The 22,418-nt window shown below is 37.1% G+C and overlaps 1 protein-coding gene across 4 annotated transcripts in view; it reads left to right on the plus strand.

The window, feature by feature from the left end:
- The window catches only part of LOC143342170 (furin-like protease 1), a 216,105-nt gene that overhangs the window by 173,834 nt on the left and 19,853 nt on the right, over window positions 1-22,418 (plus strand). For 3 of the 4 annotated variants that reach the window (XM_076765764.1, XM_076765762.1, XM_076765763.1), the window contains 9 exons: window positions 5,429-5,650; window positions 5,812-5,940; window positions 7,795-7,960; window positions 9,462-9,634; window positions 12,855-13,272; window positions 14,175-14,292; window positions 14,530-14,611; window positions 15,014-15,224; window positions 17,650-18,390. In XM_076765764.1, the coding sequence (XP_076621879.1) occupies window positions 5,429-5,650; window positions 5,812-5,940; window positions 7,795-7,960; window positions 9,462-9,634; window positions 12,855-13,272; window positions 14,175-14,292; window positions 14,530-14,611; window positions 15,014-15,224; window positions 17,650-18,390 (2,260 nt within the window). The remainder of the gene's footprint in view (window positions 1-5,428; window positions 5,651-5,811; window positions 5,941-7,794; window positions 7,961-9,461; window positions 9,635-12,854; window positions 13,273-14,174; window positions 14,293-14,529; window positions 14,612-15,013; window positions 15,225-17,649; window positions 18,391-22,418) is intronic. The other variant, XM_076765765.1, reaches the window with a different exon arrangement.

The raw sequence follows: 22,418 nt of genomic DNA on the forward strand, positions 1-22,418 counted from the left end.
GATGAACTCGCCACTCGGAACTAAAGCAATTTAGGAATAGATTCCAAAATGTCCTATAGCGTCGTAAGCTCAAGCAGAATTTGATGGTTTCTACGCGAGGTGTACGTCAATGAAATTCCAAAGTGCTGTGCATTCAGGGAATAATTAAACATTTATCAAGTAATGGATCAAAAATTGAATATTCTTTTGAGCCATGAAATTAAATTCCTCGAACAAACAAATCGGTAACTCGTACTATGTTAAAATTTTAATTTTAAATTTGCAATAGAATCAATTGAAATTAAACTCAAAATTCGCATTGCGTTTCCTTCGAACTGAAAACAGAAGCAAACACCGTGCAGCCACTTTCAATCACCACTACAGAATCAAAATTTTAGTAATTATTTTCGAATACTATTTATCCTATTCAATTCATTATGCCACCACGATAATCGACCTGTTTTTTGCACCCAATTCGGTGTTTACACAATACCATAGTTCCAAATGTATCAGTTTTATAAGCCAATCGAACGAAATAAATAACCCGAGACAAATCCAAGGAACAGTTAACCTCGAATGCAGTAAATCTCTCTGTTCATGCTTTTCGCTCTGAGATCAAGATTTATACGACAAGGAGAAATAAATACAAAGTCTGAAGGAGCAATTGGTCTAGACAATCTGAAACAGGAGAAAAAAAAAATGTGAGGTTCTTGTCGAAAAATACTCGATGCAGAAAATGTTGGCGCTTTTATTTCGGAAGGTAAAGTTTTCGTATCAGATAATATGAGTGACGTCTCGACTTGCCTCGAAAATGCTCGATATCGTCGTTTCTGTCGGATAAGCTTCCCCATTAAAAACAGATTTGTCCGACAATAAGTTGGCAGTTTTAAAGAAACGAAGCAATACTATATCGCGATACTTTTTAACAAGGCGCCGTTTGTATTAAAGACACGTAGTATCGTCACGTTAGTGGCACAATCGTCTTCGACTTTTATTGTATTTTTGTTACTCGCAAAACCTTCTAAACGAATGGTAAATATTTTATATTACCCTTATTTAAGACAGCTATTCTCAAAAAAGTTTTCTTCTTGTTAGACTAAGAGAAAAGAAAATAAAAATAATGCATTTGTAGTAAATTAAGTTTTATTAAGATACTCAAAGAGTTACTATAAATTCAGATCTGTGTGATAGGTATCCTCAAAAGGAAATTTGACGCTGAATAAAATCAAGCCACTTACGCGACTCAACAATGTGAAGAACAAAGAGGACATTTCCAAACAGAAAGCCCAATTGCAATCATTTCTTCTCAAAGATTCTTCTTCGAAAAATACCTTTTCCACTACAAAAATATTGTATGGCTCCTTGAAGACTCCATTTCATAAACATACAGCTCACAATAGATCATTGGATTTTGTTAGAAAACGGGATACTTGTGATGCAATTAAACAGCAAATCGTAATATTAAGAAGACATTTGTCGAATCATTCTTTCTATCAGGAACCATCTATTCATCAAAGAATATTGAATGAAGCACGTATTAATAATCATATGGTAAAGCGAAATGTTTTCAAACTTGTAAAAAGACGGCCCAATCAGTTTGAACAAAATTCAAAATCAGATAATCAAAAATGTTCCAAAAAAGAGGTTCCTACAACTTACCAACAAACTGTTACGAACAACTGTCAAGCAAGTTCGATAAAATCAGACCAGGTTCCCGGTAATTATCAGCAAACTTTCGCAAACAACCGTCAAAAATGTTCGAGACAAATAAACGAAGTTCCCATCGAATGTCAGCAAACTTTCACGAACGATTGTCAAGCGTCTTCGAGAACGTCAGAACAAGTTTCCAGCAACGTTCAGAAAACTTTCAGACACGACTGTCAACCATATTCAAGAAAACCACGTCAAGATTCCAGCGATTGTCAGCAAGCTTGCACAAACAACTGTCAAATGCCTTCAAGAACATCAGAACACGTTTCCAGCAACTTTCAACAAATTTCCAGTCACGACTGCCAAACATATCCAAAACAAACAAACGAAATCTCTAGCAATTGTCAACAAACTTGCACAAACGACCAACAAACGCCTTGGAGAACACTAGAACAAGTTCCCAGCAACGTTCAACAAACTTCCAGATACAAATGTCAAACGTATTCAAGAGGAACAGATCAAGTTGCTGGAGATTGTCAGCAAACTTGCACAAATCACTGTCAAGCATCTTCAAACTCGTTAGGACAAGTACCCAGCAATATTCAACAAACTTCCAGACATGATTGTCAAACATATTCAAGAAGAACAAACGAAGTACCTAGCTATTGTCAGCAAACTTGCACAAATCATTACCAACAGTCTTCACAGACGTCGCAACAAGTTCCCAGCAATGTTCAACAAACTTCTAAATACGATTATCAAACGTGTTCAAGAGGAACAAACGATGGACCTAATTATTGTCAGCAAACTTGCACAAACAACCATCAAATGCCTTCGAAAACAGTAGAACAAGTTCCCAGCAATGTTCAACAAACTTCCAGCTATGATTGTCAAACGTACTCAAGAGGAACAGATCAAGTGGATTGTCAGCAAACTTGCACAAATCAGTGTCAAACGCCTTCAAACTCGTCGAACACTTCCAGAAACGACTGTCAAAGATATCATCAGCAAAATTTCACACACGAATGTTACTCCTCACAACACCAACCTGTTCAAACTGAATGCATCACCCCTCCAGGGAACCAGAAGTTAGATGAAATACCTAGAAGACGCAAAGCATCAGATTCCGTTGAATTAAGCTGTCCATCAGAAACAAATATTTCTCAAACATACAATACTGTGAGACTTCCTGAATCATCGAGACACGATTGCAATAAGTTGGAGTCAAACTTATCGGAAGGTATACAACCTGATCCACCACCACCAAACCCTGGTCATTGGTCCCAGAAACGACCATCGCGCAAGAAACGTTACACGCGATTCAGCGAACCCGCTCCTATAGTGTTTATTCCTTATCAAAAATCAGGCAGACGCAAACCGAAGAAAGAAATATCAGCATCGAAAGGTTCAGTGAAGTGTTCATCGATGGGTTCATCCGTCAGTGACGCGTCCAAGAGTCGAAACGAGCTGAAAAAATGCGAGTATGTTAAAAAGAGAAAACACTCGCCCTCGCCTAAGTGCGTAACTTCGTTTGATAAAACTTACCAGGAATACTTTCAGCTTCCGCGAGCGACCAAAACGAACGAAGAGCTGAAAAGTCAAGCGAATTTCGCGGCGTACGGAAGCAGTTCCTACGCGAAACCGAAGGAACAGTTCACTATAACGGACGTGAATAATACTAAGCCAAACGTGTCCAGTCTAAAGTATCGTCTGACCAAGTGTCCAACCGTCAAAGAATTATGGCAAAGCGGGGGTTGTAAGTTGCCCAAAGTAAACATGAGAACCGAAGTGATACCAGTGAAAACGCAACGTAGAAATCCGCCATCGCGCAAGAAGATCCAACGGTATAAAAGTAGCGGGGAATGGAGGAACCAAAAATATCTAATCCGATTAAGGATTTACATGTCGAAGAACAGTCTCGATCCGCGTTTGCCGACGATAGCTGAAACGAGGCACCGTGGTTTTTCGAAAATGGATGCAACGAGATCCGTCTGAAGCTTGGCGATGTTTAGACGTTCGATCGTATCTCTGTCGAGGAACTAAAAAGACCAAGAGTGACGAAAACGAAGGAAAGCGTGGGCGAACGAAAACATGTTTGTCTATCCGATTGTAACAGCCGAATACGTAGCCGGAATTAATAAACTGTAGCGGATGTTTTATTCAATTTTTCGTAGGATTTTTAATTTCGTCGGTACATAGTGTTTTCATCGTAAAAACTATCCGTTGTTTTGTCGCCAAGGTGGTGTTGTCTCTTAATTAAACCACGTGTAACGTAAAAATCAACAAACAGATAAAAATAGTGTGCCCGGTACGGGTAAATTTTATTGTTTTTGGTTTGTTGCTTTTTCTGCGGTGGTTCTGACATGAACGCGGCTTATCTGTTCAAACTGGTACTGCAAAACAAAACGTACATAAAGGAATGAGGGAATCCTCCGTGATTACGTAGAGTCGTGGTGGACATATCTGTGACTGAAATAAATTAGTTCGAAGCCCTGTGTCCCGAGTTTCGCATAAAATAGTAAAAGGTTTATAAAAAAATAATTATGGAACGTATTAAAACTGCAATTTATGCGCAAAGTATTAGTTGCAATTGAAGGATTAACATTTTGTGTCCGTTAAGCTTCTCTAAAAATTATTTGACCAATGTTTCTTCAGATAGTTTTAAGAAGACATATTGCAACTATTTACTCACTGTAATCTAGAAAGCTTACTATTTCAAATATTATTATATTAGTTAACAGTTAAAACAGATAATAATGAACCAAATACTAAATAATAACGATAAAAATATAACGTATGCTGTTCTTCGATCATTGATCGTTTTTTTCAATATTTGATCAAGAGATTTTAAATTCCATGGACGGAAACAAATGTGCAATTTGAAAGAATGCAGTCCAATTTGTCACGCAGAAAGAAATATGTAGTAAGAAGGCTGCCCGTAACGGATGTTGTCAACTTTTCGCATTTATCGTCTCCCTTCGTCGTACGTTTTCACTTTTCCGTATCGCCATACTAAGGAACAAACTTGTGCATCAAATAATCTGACTTTACGAGCAACGTGCACTTTTGTCTCGATCCAGAAATGACAAATCCTTTGTTCTTAATGAAAAAGCCAACCAAATGTGAAACGTTTCTGTTCCAGGTTCATGTTTGTACAATGAAAACATTCTTTTACGATTTCTTTCTTTTACAGAAACCTTTGTTCGAGTCAAGTTAACAAACATGTATATCCCATGACACAAAACAGCACCAAATACACTTTTTCCTTACCCGATACATTCTTCAAATAGTGTTGATAAAAATCAATAAATATCTATTATCAAATTAATGTAGTAATTTCCATTAACAATAATCTTCGGTTTTTTTGTATCTGATAAATAGAAATTCACGAATTTATTAAACCTCCCTGCAAATTGCAAAAGAACGTTTTCTTCGTACAAACAAGTAAACAATTTACAAAATTTTGTACGTGAACTTTTCGAAACTAAGTTTTACGAAAATTAGAAAATGTATCTGTGCCTTTCTGCTCCAGCAACGAGACGGGATAGAGTAAATCTTGGTAAATATTATTCCAACGAGCAAATGTACAAGCTCCTGTCGCCTCGTGAATTACATTGTCTGTGGAAAACGGATGAATCATAAAGGGTAAATTATATACCGGTAGGAAGCAGCCAGTGGCATTCAGGAACAATGATCCTCGTTAAAATTCATTCGTTGTCGGTGCATAGAGCGGGTCGAGCTGGCTAGATTCCGCGATTATGGGACAAACATATTAATATGAGATTGTTCTTTTCTGCAGATAGTCGACGACTGGTACCACATGGTGCACACATCGGTGGTGAAGAGGTCCACGGAACCGCATCTCGGGATACACCAGAGGCTAATACAAGACCGCAGGGTGCGTCGTGCAGAACAGCAGCGGGTAAAATCACGAACGAAACGAGACCTGATAATCAAACGCGGTCCGTCCAACCTGCAGACCATTTTGAACGACGAAAGGTGGCCCCAAATGTGGTATTTGGTTAGTTACTTTCGATTAAAATATTTTGAAATAATTATTTCCATCGTCGAACTTGATGAATTTTCTGACAAACGAAATTTAGCAGCAGTTTCATGACTTTCTAAGTAGACAGTTGACAGAGAAACTTCTATTAAAATGCAATTATCGATAATATGTTTCAGAATAGGGGGAACGGGTTGGATATGAACGTGCAGGAAGCTTGGGCAGATGGAATTACAGGACGTGGTGTCGTGGTCACGATTCTTGACGACGGATTGGAAAAGGATCATCCCGATCTCTGTAGAAATTACGTAAGTTCTTTTATTTACTATCCTCGGGACGCTATATTGAACGCGGGTATTATTGTATAATATTTACTAACTGGAAAGTATACCAACTGATGAGTTACGCCATTAATAAAATGAAGAATATGGGGAAACTACTGTACCTGACATTCCTAGTTTAAAATGTCAAATCTAGATCATTTACAAAATCCAGAAACGAATCATTTAATTAATAACGGTATTTAAATGTTTCTAAAGCTGTCGGGTTCTTAATAGTAATACCTGTCGATCGTAATAATGCTTTATTAGTCTGAAAATTTAAGCTGACTCGACAGTGCAAAGAGAAGCTCCGTTTTTGAGTGATTTCTCGAAATTCGTCTATCTCTGCGCAAAGATCAAAGGCCAACAGTCGCTTTGAGGCAAACGGAACGAACAAGAGGGATGGTAAGCTGCAAAACAGGGACACGTACAAATGTTCAAATGGTCCTAAAAACCATCCCACCACTTAGTGACTTCTATGAGTTGCCCGGCATACTAAACATCAAATTCCTAACTAGTTACGGATGAAAGTTATCGCGATATAGCGAATTAATTACTACATTCGCGGTTCTGGCTGCACCGCGGTTCAAGAGCAATAGAAGAGACGCGAAAAAACGAGCGACAGAGATGCGATGAAAGAGCTTGTACCGAGCTATCGATGTTACTAGTGGAATTCAGAATCAACCAGCGAGTCAAGGAGCAATCTTGAACCGCACGCGGACTGTGTGTTTGCTGGTGGATGACCGAGGTTAATAAGGCAACCGCAGAGAAATGCGTGCAGAGCTCTACAATCTTGCAGTAGACACGGAAGTCCATGGTCAGACGCGGCTGATTACTCCGATATTGATCTAAATGATGTACATATAGGCCTGCTATTTACCTCGATCAAATAAAAGCCACCATCAGTAAATTGAAAATATATCGCTCGATACACAGCAGCAGTAAAGAATACAAAAATAATAAACAAAAGTCATATCAGTCTTAAATAAGCTACTTTATTCGGAATAAGGACAATTATATCATCCATGAGTATGAATAAAAATTGAAATAGTAATAATATAATAATGATGATGCCTCACTAGAAAGTATAGAGTACTAACGTTTGAGTAAAATATGAAATAATATAACTTTTGATGATGAAATATGAAATTAATGAGCCTGATAGAAATATTTTGTCTATGAGAGCCGGTTGAGCGTTTAGGTGTAATTTCGCCTGAAAGAGGATGAGGACTGTAATATCGGACTCGAAACTTTGAAACAATCTCTTGTAAACCGCCCGAAGGAAAAAGCAATTACATCGAAATCAGTAGGAAATCGATATTCCAAGCAAACTTCGTAAAATTGTAGCCAAGGTGTATTCACTAATTCCAAAACTAGTTCACTCGGTAGTGACTTGCCAACTTATCGCTTCGTTCACCCTATCTCAGTGAAAATCAGTAATTTAAGCAAAACAAAGCAGTCTGCTGTAAAATCGATCATTCCGATCACGATGAATTTCAAATTACCTTCTTTTATCACACTCGTTATGAGAACAAAATATTCTAGTATGTTATTATAATGACACTTGTTAAAATATGGTAATTAACTATGACTTCAAATTATTTTGAGTTTGACAGACTTGCTGAATAAACACTTGGCATAATTTAAAAATAAACATAGTTCTATCTGTCGTCTTAAAATTAAAATAATTTTTTAAACTAAACTTTTTTCAACTTAAATACTTCAATATTTTTTGTAGAGAATTAAAGAACGCGTCAGTATAAGAAATGTAGTCAGTATAGTTACGAAACGAAGGAAGTTTAAAGCACAGGATTCACACGAAGAATTTAATTATGATTCCAGGATCCACAAGCTAGCTATGACGTTAACAATCACGACGAAGATCCCATGCCAAGGTACGATCTGTTAGACAGTAATCGACATGGAACCAGATGCGCTGGTGAAGTTGCTGCAACTGCTAATAATTCTATCTGCGCTGTTGGCGTCGCGTTTGGAGCTGGCGTGGGTGGTAAGTCTATAAATCGAATTCAACCCCTCGAACCAAAAAATAAAAGTATTGTGTATTTCTTTACAATTTTCTGTTAGATTGGAATCTTACGATGAATCTTATTACATTGGAATCTAAATTTCTATCTGTGAAACCCATTATTTCATAATCACCAAGTTTTATGCCCTACCCACATTCGTAATCTATGAAAATTTCTTTTGTCAACATGGGTTAAATTAGAAAGAAACACCTCTAAAAATTATTTGTATCCCTCAATAATTATTTCCAACATTTTTGAAAGTAAGACAAATAAGAAAGTTTCAAATTAATCAGAAAACTCCTTTAAATAATTTGTTGAAGACAACTTCTTGATACTATTGCAAACATACAAAAATCGACAGAAATTATGATTCGTAATCCACTAATTGGTATTATTTGTTTCGTTGCTCGTTTTTAATATTTCTGTATTGTCGTTCTACGTTTCCTATTTCATCTTCGACGATACGCGTCCTTTATAAAACAGATTATAATTAATAAAGTGAAAGACTAATTTCGAGCACACAGGTAACCATCTGCACGTTGTGCAAATTTAACAAGATTTGCTAGTATATTGTCACGTAGACTCAAATTGGGAGGACGAAATTAGCCTCGATTCCGTAATTGGTAGCAAGTTCAAAACTGTAACCGATGCAGTAACCGGTAGTAGCCTCGTCTCTAGTTAGGAACAATATGCAACAGTACAGAAACTGCTTAATACAAACGTGCTTTGAAACTGATAATATAAATCTATATATTATAATCAATATATATTCAATTCTTACTACGAACGTCTCAATCGTCAAATAATTTAGCGTAGCAATAATTAACAATATAATACAACTTTAATAAATTCATTTATTTTTCATAAAAAACACGTATCGTTTGGTTTTTAACCCTCGCCTGATAGTGTGGGCTCAAAATTACCCTTACTGTTTCTATTAAATTCCAGTGAACAATTAACTGTAATAATTAGACGGATTCTTTATTGCCAAATCTTTAATTTAATTTTGCAATCCACTCATGATAAGCTAATCTTGGACAAAGTTGAGCAAAATGATAATTAATGACAATTCTTACTAAGTAAACGTTATTTAATGTAAAATAAACACGAAAAATAGATTTCTAAAGAACACGATCTTCTGCCACATTTTATTCTGCTGTTTCTATTTCTTAATACTAAGTACTGATTCTATCCTACTGATTATTTTTGCTTCGATTGTTTCATTATTGAATTACAAACGTAATAAAATTTTTCAGCCTGATTTTCCTGCACTTTCGTTTGTATTTTTTATCAAGGTTGATCACCTTATCGTTTATGTAAGAAGTATTTCGCCCTAGCAGTTATGTAGCAAGTATTCCACTCTACCAGTCGAGGGTCAAATAAAACACAGAAGTACGACAAGAAGTAAATATCTGAAAACGAAATTCGAGCACGACACGGGCAATTTAATTAAAGATTTCTCGTTTTGCTTTCGTCGCGCAGGGGTGAGAATGTTGGACGGAGACGTAACCGACGCTGTCGAAGCCAGGTCACTGAGTCTGAATCCTCAGCACATCGACATTTACAGTGCCTCCTGGGGGCCGGATGATGATGGAAAAACCGTCGATGGCCCCGGTGAACTTGCCACTAGAGCTTTCATCGAAGGAATCACGAAGGTTAGTAAATATTCTGCAGCGTTACATCGTTCGCGTCGTATAATTTCGACGAATTCGAATGCATTTCAACCGTGAATGATGAATTTTTTTTTTTAACATACAAATTACAAGAAAAATCATGAGTGAAAACTCGGTAAATGCGATCGAAGGGTTTGTTGACATTGTGCACACAAAATACTAAATTTACGTTGCTCCCCAAATATCCACGGACTTTAAAATTAATAAAATCGAATAAAAATTGTAACTGTAAAACGTGATAAAACGAAAATAATTTTTTCAGAATTAATTAAAAATTTTTTTTTTCGTCGAAAAATTTAGGCACCTACCCCTTGTCGATTTTTCTTAAAAAGTTCTTTTTCATTTTTAGTAATTTTGTTTGACGACCTACAGAAAAGTTGACTAATACTTTTTTGTAGGTACCTATGAGCTCTACTTCAGAAAAAAGTTTCATTGAAATATATTCACAATTGTAAGAGTTATGGCTGTTTGAAAATTGGACCATTTTTATGGGGTTTTTCTCATTTTGCGGGGTCAAGGATCAACTTTTCGAATATTTTTGCGATTTGTACATATTCTCCACTAAAATACGCGTAGTTTGCTTTTTTAAACATTAAAATCGTCCAATCCGTTCAGAAGTTATGAGGTTTTAAAGATACGCATGAAATTTCAGTGGAACATATCAACGCTATGGTCAGACATGAAATTTTCGGTAATGAATTTTTTTCTCGAAACTGAGTAGGATTTCGAGGGTATGTCCGTTGACCAAAAATGCTTGCAATTGACCCCTGCAACTAAAAATAATTTTTCCAAAACGATTTGAAATTTTTTTTTTCCGTCGAAAAATTTCACACCTTCTCGAATTTTTTTCTGGAAAGTGGGTAGGATTTCGGGGGTATATATAATGACCAAAAATGATTATAATTGACCCCCGCAACCGAAAATAATTTTTCCAGAACGATTTGAAATTTTTGAATTTAATTGTTAATAACTTTTTAACGAAGCCTCCATCAACATATTGGTATTCTTGATTTTCATCTTATTTTGGCCTCTAGAATCCTCTATTAAAATTTTTCCCAGGGGTGGCCGAACACCCTGTATACAGAATAATTTTACAATGAACAGACGCTGGTTTGATTATTTATCTATTATTCGAAGTGAACCGAAATAAAAATAATACGTTTGCCTGAGATTTCATGCGATCTATCTCAATTTCCTTATTCAATCTCTGTTTCCTTTTTGTGGTTGTTCTTTGAACTACCTTATTGACGAGTAAAGTTTCTAAATCTCTTTGCGAGTTCTCCGAGAGTCTCGTCGGAAAACGGAAAGTTCGTTATATATTTCATTTGTAATACAAGAAAAATCTCATCTAACCGCCGCGACAGCATCGGCAGATCTGTTTCCCGGAATGAAATTCACAGAAATGTATCACCTGAAAGCGTTCCTCGAATCTCTACGGGGCGACAATAGAAAAGCAGCTACCTCGTTGTTATCTCGATGTATAATACGCCTAGCAGTCGCGCGGAACCAACTGTGATTGGGTTTGTCAGGGGAGAAGGAAGGCCCTTTATCACGTTCCTCAGACAACGAACTTACATGTCAACCAACGTCGCATCGAACCAAGAGATTGTCATAACGCAGATATACGTATAAATTAAAGCGATGGCTCTTAAGGGAAACGATACGTACCAATGTTTAAGTTATCAACATTTTTCTCATATTACAAAGTTAAATTCACGTCCCTCTCAGTTGTATATAAAACTGCGATTGATAGAAAGAACATCTGCATGAAGACGTACCTTTGATCCAAACGATATTCCACTTATAAATATGAAACAAGTTTCAAGAACTTTCGAAGTGTCCTCTTTAGTTGCTTTGATTTCCATGACATTTTTCTTGCTACCCTGAATATTAAAAGTCTCTGCAGACCAAAAGTTTCAACGAAGGTTACATTCGACGTCGCGAAGTTAATAACGCGACGAGAAATAAAAAAATCAAGCTGCCCGATAATTAGTATTACCTAGCGAACGTCGACGGTTCCGGTAATTATCCGGGCAATCGAGAAATGATTCTTTCGTTCGGCGAAAAAGGTCGTTGCCTCGTACAACCGTAATTCGATTACGCCGCAGAACGACGAACTTCTTCGTTTAGACCTGGCTTAACAGACTCAGTCGACGAGGTTAGCCCTCCCAAAGTTTCTAATTGGCTGCTTTTAGACGAACTGTCCCTGCGACTCTGCACCTGCACGAATTACCATTTTAACCTTGCTCACTGGTAGGCAGCCCGCAAGTCATATGCAAATGTCAGAAGGTACGCCGTTGGATCTCGTTAAAACAGCTCCGACGAAAAATAAATTTCAATACTTCTAGATTCTAATCCATAAAGACTCGAATTCTCCGTGAGTTTGCTCCTTCATCATTTTTCTGCAATTCCTATAATCCGGTAAATGATGATGTACCATTTTGAAAATCTCGTAATCCTCGTTTACGTTTCACATTAATTTTTAATCAATTACCCGCGTGGTGTCTCGACAGAAATTTAGAAAGAAATATGGATTTCAAAGCATAATCTTGCAATTGTGTTAAACGAATCGTTAAAGGAATCGTCAGAATTACCATTTAGAAAATTATCTGTACCGTAACATTTAAATACTCACAGAATATTGGTGTTACCAACTACTGCCGCCTCACAATGCGAATTTAATATTCATAAAGAGAATCCCTGCTCGCGGTAGTTTGCAAGGCAGTCTGTACTTGCTAATCGACTTAATGTTACCTAGAGACGCTTCGACAAAATCGTTGTAACGAAGGTGTACTAAATTTTAAATTACTACCCCTTGAAAAAGAAATTAATCGAATCTGGTAAAAGAAAATTTGGTAAAAGAAAATACTGGTTGATTTTCCAAACTCTCAAATGAAATACAATCACCCTGCACGTATATTAATTAATCCAATAATTTCAAGCATGATCTATCGTGACTTCGAACAGTACAGCATCTACCATTCTAAATGGTATATAAAATATTTTCTTTTTAAATGTTGTAGCTGTCTTACAACTTTTGGGGAGCAATATAGAAACCTGGTACATGCACGATTCACCAAAAACCAAGACACGTCACATTCGATCGTATCGAGTTTATTAATTAACCATTTCCTGCCCACTGAAAGGATTCTCGACCCGAAACGTGCAATTAATTAATGAAATTCGTCGCTTTGATCGGCAGGGTCGGAACGGTAAAGGGTCGATCTTCGTGTGGGCGTCAGGAAACGGAGGCAGGGATCACGACAACTGCAACTGCGACGGTTATACGAACAGCATCTGGACGTTGTCCATCAGCAGTGCCACGGAGAATGGTCAGGTGCCTTGGTACAGCGAAGCCTGTTCTTCTACTCTCGCAACCACCTACAGTTCTGGTTCAACGGGAGAGAAACAAGTAGTGACCACCGACCTGCATCACTATTGCACGAGCAGTCACACGGGAACGTCTGCATCGGCTCCGTTGGCCGCCGGCATCTGCGCCCTTGCCCTCGAGGCGAACAAAGAGTTGACCTGGAGAGACATGCAACACATCGTCGTGAGGACAGCGAAACCCGCAAACTTGAAAGCTCCCGACTGGGTAACCAACGGTGTCGGACGAAACGGTGAGTCGGAAACTTACGTTCAAAACTTTTGAATCTTCCCTCTACCAACGCTTTTCGAACTTACCCCGGTCCCTTAATAATGTTACCAAGCCGTTCTCCACGCTTAGCCCCTGTTTTTTAAATAAACAGACGTTGAAATTGTCAGATTTCGTCGATAAACTTTTGTATCTTTCTATTTGAAAACGAGGAGCGCGCCAAACTGCTTTGCAACTTCATTGAAAATCGTTTTACGAACATCTGACAAGAATTTTAACGAGAAAATTAGGGGACAGTACTGAAATCACCCTTGTTCGAAACCTTTAAATTTCCTAGTATCGTATAATTAGAAAATTATAATATAATTCTGCAATATAATATCAAAATGAAGAATTAAACTCCACCGTTAATCAGTGCATTGTAATTCATCGAAAACACGACGAAAACTGAATTATGACCTCGATAAATCTGAATAGCAATGAACAACACGTTTCAAAACAAATTGGTTCAAAAATTAAATGGCATTTTGCCCTGGTTTACGAGCCCGTAAGGAAAACCTGAACGAAACAACGTTTAATTCTTGAAACAATATGTATTAAAATTTCAAACTCATTATTAATCAAATTTATGCCACAATTGTGCTTCCGAGATGAAAATTCTGAAGGCGTAGTCGTGTTGTCGATAAATTATAATGATCTCATTAACCAATGAACTTAATTTTTGATTTATTCTTTATGAATGGTGCAACATCAGATTGATAAACTTTTATGATTACGATGTAAACAAAGTTATGTTCGTATAAAAAACAAATCAAAAAAGTAGAAAGAAATTTTGATGTATCACTGTGCAATATCGAGAAAAATCTCTTCTATAATCAACGAAAAATTACAAAAATTGTCAGAATAATTCTTGAAATTTGTTTTCAGTGAGTCATAGTTTTGGCTATGGGTTGATGGACGCCGCCGCCATGGTGCGTTTGGCCAGGAGGTGGCGAACAGTACCAGAACAACATAAATGCGAGGTTTCAGCGCCACACATGGGCAGGTAAGTCTTGAGATACATCGAGTTTCCTCTTCCCCCTTTCAGAGCTAAATTTTCTATTGTCTCGCCTACCGATGGCAGCAATTTATTAAAAGTATTCGTGAAAACTTGCAAGGCGACGCCTTAATAAGTACAAATAATTTTTTTAACGGAACCAACGGAATAAGCGTTTTTAAAAATAAAATCGAGACACACCGTGTTCCACTTCCGTGGCTGACCTAAATTTCATATATATTATAGGCCAATACCACCAAAGAGCCAGTTAAGTCTGGAATTGCACGTCAAGGAGTGTAGCGGTGTTAATTTTCTCGAGCACGTGCAGGTAAGTACCGTGTCACTCGCGCAAGCAGAAGGTTAATAGTTTTCCTCTTAACAGGGTTCAATCACTTCGACACGAAGAACTGCCGTAAATATTCTCGCGCGCGGTTTAATTTTTATTCAAAAACGTTTTCCGTATATCGTATTAGTACGGTGACCATTTTAATTAGCTATCGAACTGATGAATTGTAATAATCATATCATCGTTCGATTAACCCTCTATACCCAAACGTGATTCTAAACGTACCCATTATCTACATTCTTTAACTCTGATTTAACCCTATTGTTGACATGTATCGATCAAAGTATTAGAAAAATTTCTGTTCACTGAAAGTCTTTCAGAATAATTTGATATATAGAAAAAATATTTCGTACGCTCCAATTTAATATTATTCGATTTTCATAGGCGAAGGTATCTCTGATGGCCTCCAGAAGAGGAGATCTTCAGATACAACTAACATCTCCACAGGGTACGAAGAGTACTCTGCTTGCAAAAAGGCAACACGACGTCTCGAAGACTGGTTTCAATCAATGGCCATTTATGTCGGTTCACACTTGGGGCGAAAGGCCACACGGCACGTGGAAACTTGAAATCCACAATGAGGGTCGATATCAAGGTAAGCCCATTGTATAAATCTTTTTGTTCTTTTCTTTATCGAGTACGGTATTTCCAGTTAAAAACGCTGTGCATTTTGCGAAGTTTCAGATCGCAAAACATTTTCACGAAAACTTCGATTCCTCCTCGATCTAATCATCCGAGCTCTTTCGTGCTCATCGACTAATTCACCATCTTTGACAAAATTTCAACTACTAATATCGACAATATTACCATCTTTTCGCTCCGTGAACGCATGGAAGACTATAGAAGCACAGACACGAAGCTTTCGTTGTATGCTAAAGTTTAATCTTGTAATAAGGCGTTCTTCCAGTCGAATTCGTAAAAGGATTATCAAATTCTGAGTTCGCCAATTTAAGACCGAAAATACAATAATCCTTGTACACGGCGAATGTTCAACTGATTTCAAACTCGTACTTCGACTTCGGTGGAGGTAGCTTTCACTCACCGGGAGAAGCAAATGACCTTGTGCAAGTATTAAAACCACTTCAGGCTGCTTCTACAGCCCCATTAAAGCTAATAGCTGTGTAAACTTCATTACGTAAAATTTGTCCCTAAATGGAGCATCTCGGGTTCTCGTATCCGCGCATAGCAAATTCCCAGCGTCAACTTTTGTATCACAGATGTATTCAAGGCACAGGTGTTTGCGTAATATCCTCCTCGATCATCGCGAGACTGTCTCAGTCTATCGAGATGGCAGTACTAATAGGATGCATTCCGTGCGAGTCAAATCCCTAATTTCTCACATTGAAACCATAATCGCTTAGTCGAAATGAACTTAGCTATCAAATAGCTCTTATTTAATGGGATAAGGTAATCTCAAAGTATTCGTTTCGACACCTCTCTTGGAAATACGATAAAAGTATAACAGAAAATAATTAGAAATATTTTTGGTCGTTCGCTTGAACTCGAAATTATCCATGGAACGCGAATAGTGTCATCAGGTTCGTGTAAACTAACGCCTAGCGCGAGTAGTAATGGCCATCTGCTATCTTATTATCTCATCTTCGAGGACACGAAGGGAATTCTCGTAAACCGAGCATGTGAGATCACGTAAGCTGCTGAATCACCTCCCAAGGGCATAATTCCATATTCGAAGCATGTTCCCTCGCGATCGCATCCAGCACCAACGGATCTCATAAACCACTAGGGGAAGCTGACCTTGTGCAAGATGGAACCGGTAGAAACACTTGAAGCTAGAAGCCCGTTAAAGCCGATGGATTTGAGTTAACTTGAGCTAATAATCTGTCGTATCCATGTACAAGGTAGAACCTTGCTCTATTGTGCATCAAGTAAATGTATTTAAACCACTACACGGTCACGTTTGCTTTGATTCCCTGTACATTGTCATCGGAACACCTTCATTATCATCGACCAAACACAATATTGTATCACTCTAGAATTCCACCAACGTGTTGGAAATGATCGTCGATGATTTAAAATCCAAGCGTCAGCGTTTGCTCATAAATGTTCAGTACAGGCTTCCAAGCATTTTAATGAGACAACGAACATGTTGTAAACACAAGAGTTTCCTGACGCCAAAACTGGTACTCCGTATCATTGGCAAAGTTTCCTTTAGTAGGGAGTAAAAGCACATACGAGGTATACGAGTAGACCTTACACCTTATGAACTATCCTGGCCCAATCTGACTGCCGAACTGAAAATTCGGAGGGTATTTTAGCATCCCCTTCTCATGGATAGCAGCTAATTGAAAAACTATTCACTGAATTAGTGAAAGTGAGCGCCAGTACAATAGCTCAGTACGTAGTTAGACGTCCATCCATCTGAGAGCTCGAAAGAATATACAGTAGACGTAGGAATTTTATATATTTTATTTTTTATTGATGAATTATATAAAGTAGATGTTGAAAATTTTCGACGAAAAAAAATTTTTTCAAATCGATCTAAAAAAATTATTTTCAGTTTCAAGGGTCAAGTATAATCATTTTTGGTGAATAGACATAACCCTGAAATCCTACGCGTTTTCGAGAAAAAAATTCATTACCGAAAATGTAATGTCTGACCATACCATTGATATGTTCCCCTGAAATTTTCCGGCGAAAAAAAATTTTTTCAAATCGTTCTGAAAAAATTATTTTCAGTTGCAGGGGTCAATTACAATCATTTTTGGTCAATAGACATACCCCCGAATTCCTACGCGTTTTCGAGAAAAAAATTCTTTACTGAAAATATAATGTATGCCTGAAATGCTTCCCCGAAAAAATACATTGGATGTGAGGTTTACTCGTGTACCTCGTCTGTAGTGAAAGGTAAGGTTGTGATATCTCCATGATAGTAATCAGAGGGTCTTAGAAACAATCAGTTTCAAGTTATTATCAATTATTAGTAGAGGTTATTAGTAATTATTACCAAAACTATAACAACGTTCTCCGATTTCCTGCTGGTCTGACGAACAACGAATCAGGTCGTGCAACCCTACACGAGTGGGCGTTGATTTTCTACGGGACGGCGACGCTGCCTGATCGCACGGAATATGCGTTGTACAATCCTGCCAACGTCAACATCCCCAGGAGGCCGTTCGTGAAGCCACGGGAGACCGTGTTCTCGAAGGCGCAGAATTCTCTGACAGGCTCGAAGAGCAAACAGACTCAGCACAAGTCCGAGAAATCTGGAAATCTCAGTCCACCGTACGTGGTGAACGCGCAGACCCAATCGCAGAGGAAGGGGAAGGCGCGTGGGCAGCACAAGAACGGCAAATCGGCGAACAAACCAACGCCTAAGCCAACCGTGCAAACGTTGAGAGGGTTGACAGCGGTCAGAGGGCCCAGTGTCGCTGGAGAAGTGCGCCTGATCACATCCAAGCCACGTGGAAGGAGTACACCGAGTCCGATCACTACTACCACGGTCGTCCAAACCAGACCCACCACCATCCCTCCGACCACCAGAACGACGAACAGACAAAGACTCGTCGAAATAGTGACCGTGTCGTCCCTTCAGACGGGCCTGATCCTCTTGGAGCCACCAGCGAAGCCCATCATCGAAAACGTACCCAAGATCTTTCAACAGTATCACAAGATTCAAAAACTCTACCCTCTCTATCCTATATTCTCCGGCGTGCGTGGTACCGGACAACACGCGACCAGGGCGAAGGGTTTGGACTTGCTGCAAGACGAGCAAATGTTGGACTCGAAGAACACGGACAACGGTATTCAGATTTCGTTGACGTGGATGTAATTTCGTGTAATGAGCAATCCCCGTGAATGACGATGTTGCCTGTCGCGAGTTCCGCTGCAAGTGAAACGCAAATATAATTCTGATAATGTAGTTGTTATCTTTCCAAGGTAAGCTTGAAAACACGTAGAATGTTGATAGTGTGAATTACAGTCGCTGCAGTTTGAGTCTTCTAAATTTTCTCTTTGGAATAGCCCTTTTTAAAACGAGAAGTTATTTGTCAGTTTTCACTTGCAACTGATTTACGTGCAGCTTCTCGCTGCATCTTGCAACAGTAGTGTGTAAGTTAGAAGGTGCACCCATGTACAGAGTTACAGAGTTAATTGAACTTGATATAATTTAGTTCCTGCCCCGTTACAATTTTTCTTTCGTTTGCTCTGTAATGAATGTAACTGCACTTCGATGTAATCACTGCTAATTTTGTTAATATGTTATTAATTATATACCACCAGTCTCTGTAGATTCCAAGAGGCAATTCCCCAGCATTCTTGTCAGTTTTGTTTACACGTTGAAGAATTATCACGTTTGTTATAATCAAACGATGTAATTATTATTAGTTTTCATTCGAATACATTCGATGTAACTTGTAGATTGAAAAATTGTTACTGCTAACAGTTTTTTAATATCAAACTAATAAAATACTTTTAACTAAATGTTCCTTGCATGCCAGCTTTTCCCCCCACGAACTCATTTCGCGAACAAAGTTTTTTTCATTAATTATTTCGCGAATAAAGTTTTTCACAGTAGGGGAGACCGGGTAAATGAGCGAATGAAAAGTATTCTTAAGTATATTTTAACTCTTGGTCTTCAAACACCACGAGTAAAAACTAAAGAAAATGCATTAGAAAATAAAGCACTGCATAGAAGTGAAGATTAAAGTAACAGACTTCATAGATATTTTCCTATTTGTTTTATATATATCTAGCGTCTAAATAATTTGACTATATCGAGTTTCCCCGATATTCCCTACTGATTGAAGTCTTGCTTGTTGGAAGGTATTATGGCCCTAATAAGAAAACTTGTTAAACTAAGTGTATGGAGGCTGCGCCTTTTAATCAAAACTTTCAATGACTTCGCTGCAAGTAATGCTTGTCTTTCTAAATCGCTTGTGTGCATGAAAATGTGTGTTTAGTAAAACTACATCATAGACAGTGCCACTATCACATGCTATTTTGCACACATATATTACCAGATGTTTAAATTGCTTGTAACTATTTATTTAGATATTTATTTTAACAAATATTAACCTATTTCAGTGCATCTAATAATTGCTTAATTATTAATTCTTTACCTGGCTAGTCATTTAATAAACGGTAAAACTAATATAAAATATATCGGAAAATCCCCTTTAACGCGTCGTGATGAACTCTTTATATACTTTACTATTTTTCCTGTTTCTTACTTTTATACTCGAACACCAGAACGTTTATTACTCTAATTCCTTTCGACTTGTGTTTCGTACTCCCGCGGAGTTTTGTTTCTCACTTGATAAAGCTGAAATTAACTAGTTTGTCCATGGTTACTGGAACATGGAAATGAGGATAACACGTTTAATGTGATTTCCAGTTTGAAAGCATAAATGAAGTAGGAAGTTCACTTATTATTCGAAACCAGCGGTACCGTGATACACACTGTGCAACATTACGCGGTCAACATATTACATTGACGCCTAATTATTCCTTAAAGATAAATTTGCATTAGTTGAACACAGATTCGGAGCGTTAAATTAAATAAATTACAAATTAGATGTTATGAACATTTATGATTTCTTCTTCGAGCTTTACAAACACGATTCAACTCGCAAAATATTCCGAATAAATCAAGACTTTAACGACGATCGATAAAGATCGTATTAATTTCTGATCAGAGCAATAACGAGTTATTTCCCTTGACAGTCCATAAAACGGCACCCACACGTAAGCGTTCAGGTAGACGAATCTTTTACAATGGTATATACCCGTCACCATAACGAGCGAATGTCGTTTTTATTACCACCGTTGACAAGAAGTTTATAGTTACTTACCCTGAAAGAGTAACGAATTACGGCCATAAATCTGCAGATGTAATACGGGGTTTTATTTCACTCTATTCCAACAATCAAAAAAGTTTTGTTTCCTCCTATATAGTAAAATAATGAGACTACAAACTATTTTCTATTCGAATGTAAAAATATAGATCCTTGTAATTCTGTAAGAAAGAGAAAAAGAGAAACTCTTAGTTAAGAATAATACAAGAATGTTTAATTGTAAGTTGTCTTCTGTAATTATTACAAGTTAGAGGATTTAAAAAAACTATTAAACTTAAATTTTTGAAACATACGTAAGTATTCTATAGTTACCATTAAATAAGACAATATATATTTTAATTTGAAGCTCATATGAAAGAGAATCAATTAAATGTTAACTGTTAAACCTTTCAATTAACGCTAAAACGTCTGATAAATAGCATCAGATGAAGACTTTAATTGAAGTTATTTATTAGAATCGATAATTTTTATCCGAATTCAATTTCGTTCGAAGCACTTTTGATTCCACGTACCTCTCGGACACTTTCCACCATTAATAACCTGTGACTTTTAGAAAATGGAACTATAAGATTACACTTCGAACTACAAATCCCTGCAAATTATTTCCAACAATTTATCGACTGAATTCCGATTGGATTTCACCGAAATAGACAAATGACCAAAAGATTAATCTTGCATAAAAGAGAAACGATTCTGAAGAACTTTAATTTCTTCTTTAGTTCAATGATCGTTATCGATAATTTCCTTTCTTTTAAATTATCTCGCTAATGCACAAAACTTACCGTCGTCTTATGATTCTTCGTTCCTTTTTTAGGACGGGAAAAATGTCTGAAATCCAGGTAATCACGCTTCTTAAAGGAAAACATAGTTCGATGTAATTTCCCCGCACAGTCTGCTGTAAAAGCAAAATTGAAACCGAGCTTCCTATCAAGTCGGAGATTAAACTTTAATCAAAATATCTTTTGCAACATTATTTTAAAACGAATATATACCAAAGCTTATTATACGTAAACCAGAGTTATTTAAGAGTTATAGAACGACATTACATTTTTACTTTTATACAATAGAGTATTTTATTGTAATGTTAGCAAATGTATATTATTTAATGCTGTTTCCTTTTTACTGTAAGCGATATTGTCACCAGCATATTTTATATTTTTATGTATCCGCTATGCAATGAATATTAAACGTTCATCTAAACAGCTGTTGAATAAAACTGCAAATAAATTTCAAATTTTACATAGCTCATCTATAAATTTGAAATAATGCCCCAACGCGAAAAGCTTTCATCTTCTTACATTAGATTGGCATGTAGAATTTAAGACAGTAGAACGTAAGCACTAGGTATCAGTTTTATGTTAAGAATAGACATTTATTTATAATTTGGTCGTAAACAATATCCTCTAGTATGATTCATCCTGACCCTAATGCAACCTTACAGACAGATGAATCTTGCATTTCCCGCATTTCGTCGTCAAGATGACACGTTTTGAAAATTACCCAATCTTTGTGTTTTAGCATGACTATACAAATACATATATTTACATATATGTGTTTTACATTTGTCACTTATAAAGCACCCTTCTTATAGCTCGATGTATGTGTTTTTATCATTTAAAAACCTTTCTAGTGAACGAACCCTATCGTTGCTCAAGAATTAAACATTAAACAAATAAAACAACATTAACACTAAACCTACCACTATCGGTCAAAAGTCGATTAGCTTCCGATGTAAATGGAAAATATATAGCAAAGATTAAAGGAAAGAATCTTCAGTCTCCACTGCCTTAGAACAGTCTAACAGTGCGTATTAAAAATAGTTAAACTTTACACACGTGCAGTTCCGAAACTACTAGCGTTTTTTAAATAATTGAGACATTGTTAGAAGCGGCAAAGCCTCCTCTTTAAATTGGCTTTTGGTTTTTGACGATCCGACTTTCCGTTTTCGAGATATCGTAATTTATGTAAATGATAAT

This window comes from Colletes latitarsis, chromosome 5 (genome assembly GCF_051014445.1).
Source record: "Colletes latitarsis isolate SP2378_abdomen chromosome 5, iyColLati1, whole genome shotgun sequence".
NCBI classification, from domain to species: domain Eukaryota; kingdom Metazoa; phylum Arthropoda; class Insecta; order Hymenoptera; family Colletidae; genus Colletes; species Colletes latitarsis.